The sequence below is a fragment of the Athene cunicularia genome (assembly GCF_003259725.1).
Source record: "Athene cunicularia isolate RWA chromosome 12 unlocalized genomic scaffold, athCun1 chr12_part1, whole genome shotgun sequence".
Taxonomy (NCBI): domain Eukaryota; kingdom Metazoa; phylum Chordata; class Aves; order Strigiformes; family Strigidae; genus Athene; species Athene cunicularia.
Genome location: NW_020799116.1, coordinates 13487050 through 13493243, shown reverse-complemented (window position 1 = coordinate 13493243; position 6194 = coordinate 13487050). Strand labels below are relative to the sequence as shown.

Below are 6194 nucleotides of genomic sequence, written 5' to 3'. Positions count from 1 at the left end.
GTTTAAGTTGTAGAGTTTACTAGAGCAGGAGCATTTAGAAAGCCACCTCTTGCAACGACTGCGTGAATCACCTTGAGCAGTGTGGGAAAGAAATGGACACTGTTGACACTACATTTACTACAGAGCTGTCTTTCTGGATAAAAAAGGACTGCATCATCCTTTATTGGACATGGACCAGAAAAAGAATACAATTTAAGACTTACGACCTATGCAAAACTTCTAAAACTTTTAATACTTGTTAATTCACCTCTGAACACTTACACATACTTAGCATGAATACACTTTAATGAAAATGTCAAACTGGTAACTAGTGTTTTCAGTCTCTGATGAACAAAGAGTAAGAGGCCTGAGAAATCACAGTACATTCACAGAAGAAAAAAAATAATTGCAACCAAGTTATTCAACAGGTAATATGTAAATATTTCGGTAAATACTGTGGCGTAAATACAGCAGTTAAATCACCTAATAAATTTAAACATATTGCCACCCTGATGTGTCTACAGCAGACACTGAAAACGCAAACTTTTTAATGTAATTGCCAACAGTATGTGTTCTCAGATCATAACTACAGACAGTTTGCTAAGGCTGTGTGTTACCCCCATGGCAGTGGTACATTAAAATATGAATTAGGTATTTACTAATAATTAGCACTAAATTGAGGTAACAGGTAAGAAAAACAGTAGCATCAGCATACTCTTTACTAATTGGCATTTGCTTAGCAGGCCATAAAAAACAGATACTGGTTTATTATCTTAGTTTATGTTTAGGCAATGGTATAAATTAGAAAACTTCAATTTGGGAAAATCCTACATTAAGGAGATACTCTCTAAACCCTTCAAGATGACAGTCTTGGTAGTCCTGTTAGTCATTTTAAAGATAGATACACAATTCTACAGTTTGAGAAGTAAATTAACCGTTACCTCCAAAGCTGCTTCAACATGTTTTCTACTGTAAGCAGAGGAAATAAACATTTAACTGAGAAATACAATGGACATGGTAGAGACGACTCAGGAAAAGGAAATCATTACTAATTCCACTACTGAATTTCAGTTTGGGTGGCAGGGAGGAAAGAGGTGATTTGAATAACAAGGTTTCAGAACACTTAGTACAACTGATAGCTCTCAAGTTGATCCCTGGTTTAATATTTGTGTTAGACAATTCCTACATGTTGTTTGGGTTTTTTTCCTCAGGAATTGACAGACCTGTGCTCTCAGGTGTCTGCTTTACCAGACTGCCATTCAGAAAATTCTGGAGGTGTTGCTTGTTTTCTTCCACGCTGGTTACCAGAATGATCTTTTTTCTTCTGCTCTTTCCCAGGTGCGTTTCAGAAGATACACTGCAGCGTGAAGCCCCCCTACATTCACCCATACAGTCTGACCTTTGCGCCAGATGTGTCCCATTCGTGACAAGGCCTACAATAAAAAACAGCCAAAGAGTGATGGTGGCCTCCAGACAAGATACTATATGTGGATTTGCTTTAGAAATAATTTTTTGCTTATTCTAAATTACATTTGATGGCAATATCAAATGACTCTTTAGGTCCCAAACTGTGTTTAAATGTTACTAATTATTGCGCTAAAAATAGATCATCTCCTGTAATGAAGTCAGCTTACAATTTTTTTTCCTCAGTATCTTTTCAAGTGTGAATAGATTTGATTCTCTCCCACAGAACATACCTTGGCAAAACATTTCTTGTCCTGTGTAAGCAGCGCAGCCCTGCCTGTCCCTGGTGTGCAGATCCGGCCCATCTCCATAAGGCAGGCTGGATAGAGATCCCAGTTCTTCTTCTTTGACCCTATCCTGCAAAATAAATTAGGATCACCTTTGTGATCACTGAAAAATAGTTAACTGCTGCTGGTCTTTCAGATGTGGATTAGCTCATTCAGGATCACATTTACTGTTAATTTCAACATGCATTTTTAATACAGAGCACTTCAATACTTAGTTAGGCCCAGTTAAGTACTGAACAGGAGAGAACCCTAACCCCAGCCAGGCAAGCACAGGCAGCAGTGGCAGGTAGTACAGTCACTTCAGTGACACCTCACCTCTTTCCAAATGGCATGTCTGTCACAATAATGTCCACAGAACCAGTCCGCAAAGGGAGGTTGCAGATATCCCACTGAATGATGTCCAAGGGTATGCCCAGGGAAGTGCTGCTGCAAGTGCAAAGACGTTTATCTCACACATGGTTTACTGAGAATATTTTTAAATTGAGGAGCTCTATGTTAACAAAAGAACAAATAGGAAAATAGGAATAAGGTGGTCAAATGCATCAATACAAAATGGATTTCTTTACATACAATACTACAGGAACGGAAAAATCACCTGTACTCTTCTCACCTTTCCTTATTCTCATTTTTCTTTAGCAAAGAACAGATGTTGTTTGCTGCTCTCTTTACAGCCTGTGGGTTGTTATCACCAGCAATATGGTAGCAGCTAGGCCATTCTGTAGCTCCCTGGGGGAAATATTGATAATAAGCACATTAGCATCAACACTGCTTAATTGAAAACAAAACAAACAGAATTACCCAAAGCTGACAGAGTACAACAAAGCAACTAGAAGTGGATGCTATGGATTTAAAAATTCTGTAACAGGTATCTGTTACAAGTATTATGCACCTTAAAAAGCTCAAAATACTTCTGGATTTAGTTTCTTCCTGATACAGCTTTGGGAAAGAAAATTAGGTCATTCACAGAAAGTATATTTGTATCTTTTTAGAAGTTGCTGAGATACTTGTGGAGTTGACTACTCAGTTATTACCAAGAAAACTTACATGTATTATTCAGTTGCAGATACTGTCAAATTGTATTAAATTAAAAAAATAAAGGAAGAATCACCTCTATTGGTATTGCACCTGTACCACACATAGGATCAACAATGATATCCGTTGGCTGTGGATCACAGAGTCTGAGGAACAGAAGAAAAGATGGTCAGAAAACATTTAATAATGTGAAATTCTGTAAAGAAGGAAAACTGAACTATTTTAATCACTCTGATTCTACCCCTTTAACAAAAATATTCGATATAATTTTTTTCCTTTCATTAATTAGCATTATATAAGCAGCAATACAGTGAAATACTTTAAAGAATGTGATAGAGTATTTTGAAAATTGGATAACACAGAAAATGTTTACTTAGCTGGAAAAAAATCACTGTTAATTACAAAGTACACTTCTGGCAACCATGCTTTATTTATCTTTTTCTTTTTTTTAAGAATTAACAGAAACGGTTCTTGAGGAAGTAGTGGAGGGATAAAGGATCTAATTTCTGAAACAAAAGGACTTGCTAACTGACAATAATATAATAATGTGCAGTCACACTGACCTAAGCATGCCATAAGCGAGAGTTGAACGAAGAGTTGTGGGTCCAAAATGTGTAATGTTTCTTCTGTGAAGACTTTCTTCAGTTAATGCAATACCCACAACCACTTCATTATTGTGAATATTCAGAAGAACCTAAAGAAAAAATCTGAAGTAAATTTCAGGAGTAACAGAAATTTTTCCTAGCACACCTGTTGTAAGAACCTTGGACAGTAATTTAAAACACAGGAGCTACATATAAAAAATATTCTTGGAAGAAAAGGAATGCACTGTTTTAATGGCAACAACAGACAAAATTCAGGAGAGCATTCACACAGAAGAATAAACATTCTCTCATTCACACAGATTTTTTTTTTTTACACAAGACTTCAAAGAGTGCTATAACCGTTATGCTGACTTTTTAAAAATTTCTTTTAGAAGTAGGGGGGAGAATTTTGGCAAGTTCTGCAAGTCACAGTGAAGCATTTGCAAAGCAGCAATAAAAATCCTATCACTGGTCCCCTCGACCATGTTAATTTGGAAGGTAGAAACACTGTCACAGGACAATGGGCCAGCCCTTAATACACTTGCAAAGAACACTGTTTTTCTGCCCCTTGAAAGCGGTGGTGCCACACCACCGCTGGACCACGTCTGCTGGTCGCCCTTTCCACCTCTCTGCTTCCCTTATGATCACAAATAAACACTGGACAGTTAATGTTACCCCTTTTGTACCCTTCACCCATAGAACTGCAGCTTCTAGATGGAACATCTTCTGTTAACACCGATATAAAACAATGAATTAAGGAAAGATTTAACGAGGGTAAAAGCAAAGCAGAAGGCGCCTACATTACATTTAAATATGAATGAGACTGGACGCTCTAGGAGGCTAAAAGCAAAGCAGAAGGCGCCTACATTACATTTAAATATGAATGAGACTGGACGCTCTAGGAGGCGGCAGTACTTGGTACCAGAGCTCTTGCTGTGGTTGAGGGAGAGCTGCCGAGCATCAGCTCCGCTGCACTGGCTGCAGTTATGTTCATCAGTTAACCCGAGGAGGAGGCAGAGCAAAAGAGGGACCCGAGGAAGAGGAGAGGTGCCCACACTGGGCCACATGAGATGATTATTATGATAGCCAAAGCACTAGCAAGTGGTGGGGTCTGAGGATGCACATAACGGGCCAGTAAAATTAATGCTTCTGAGGTGCCCGTGACTTCATCATCACCAGTTTTCAGGTCCAGAGTCACCTTTCAAAGGCATTTTGGAGCTCTCTAAGTATCAGAATTAAGAACTAATAATCTTTACAACAGAAATGTAGGTATTTCCAAGACACAGCACTATACCTCTACATCAAAGTTAGTCATGTCAGCCTTCCACTGGAAATGCTCCTGCACAGCTCCTCCAAAGTCTCTCGCAGCCTCATTGGATGTGAAGCTGTGCTTCTCTCCTGCTCTATTGCATGTAACACGGAACTTCAACACCTTCGCCTCTCCTTCACTTGTCTTCCCGTTGCCAGTCTGGCTCGCACTCCCAGAACCTGCCTGCGATTCGTCTTTAGCATCCGATTGTTCATTATCCTCCCCCTCCTCCCCCTTTCGTGATTCCACTCCTTGGGTCTGTTCCGTATCCTGGCCACTAGCGGGTTCTACGCCCGCAGCGTTTTGGGCACAGTCCTCCCGCTTTCCAGCATCTTTTTGATCTGCTCCTTCTTCTTCTCCATCCTCATTCAACTTCTCTTTGCTTGCAGCGGTCTGCAGATTATGTTTTTTACGTTTTGTCTTTTTCTTTTTTAAGCTGTTGTTCAGCTCCCAAACTTTCAACGGATCGGTCCAAGGCAGTTTTTTAACCAAATCTTCCAAATCCTTTAGAGCATCTTCCTTTAAAAGACAAAAAAAGTTGTGCTTTGAAGTAATTCCATCTCTTTAAAAATAGCCCTTTTTAAAATCTCTGAAATTAGTTTTCTAAACGTGTAACCTGCTACACATTTAAGCAAAGCTTACAGGTCTTTGTGATATTTTTGACCTAACCAAACTGAATTGCACTTAAAGTCACAGAACCCGTAGTATTTCACCATTTATCTTGTCCAATAAACAGCTAACACTAAATTAAGTGACCCAAGTGGTACTTTACTGTCCTGTGTCTACGTGTGTCCTATGAGCACGGTATCAGGCCTCATCCTAGATTCTGCCGATGCAACATATTTAACTTATGATGTGAGACCACGCGACTGCACAAGCCAGATTTTACAAGTCAGTCAAGAGGAACTGGGATAGTATCACAAATAAAATGAAAAAGCCTTGTTAATGAAACAGAATACTTAATGAAGCTAGTCTTAAATTTAAAAAAACCACCCCAAACCCCACGACTGTTTAGAGAACGAGGAGTAACTCACCTTGTTTTCTTTAAATTGATAGTCTTTGAACTCCTGAACAACAACAAATAAGTTATCCACTGACCTTAGGCGATGGACCTGGAAGAAATGAAACCACAGCGGCACGTCACTGACCAGGGGACTGCGTGTAGTGTCGTTAGAATTTGGCCGTCTACACCTAGAGTTAAGAGCGCGTTTTTCCACTCGTGTTCACGTGGGCGCCGTCGCTTTACGCGCAGAGCCGGGCTCCTTGCGCCGACATCAGCTGCATCTCTGCCTTCATCTACCCTCGCAAACCCAGCCTAAAGCCGGACCTGGCTCCTGAAACCCAGCCTGCCGAATCGCAACTCTGACGCGTTTCTCCTAACGGCCGCCTCGCAGACGAGAGCCTCTGCCTCATCCAGGGCTCTGCCGTAAAACCGCCGCTCCCCGGGGCACAGCCGCGGCCGGGCCCCGCCGGCGGACCGGGGAGCCCTCACGGACCTGCGGCAGGCCCCGGGCCGGGACCTCGAAGTAGATCTTCCCC

The 6194-nt window shown here is 40.8% G+C and overlaps 1 protein-coding gene across 1 annotated transcript; it reads right to left on the bottom strand.

Annotated features, from left to right (window-relative positions):
* Positions 1–205: 205 nt before the first annotated feature.
* Positions 206–6193, bottom strand: THUMPD3 (THUMP domain containing 3; the record flags this gene model as incomplete). The annotated part of the gene is made up of 9 exons (XM_026857570.1): positions 206–1412; positions 1677–1800; positions 2046–2156; positions 2341–2456; positions 2839–2908; positions 3326–3456; positions 4641–5174; positions 5690–5767; positions 6152–6193. Coding segments are annotated over 9 exons (1338 nt in total), but the record flags the coding sequence as incomplete, so codon positions are not given.
* Position 6194: the final 1 nt, after the last annotated feature.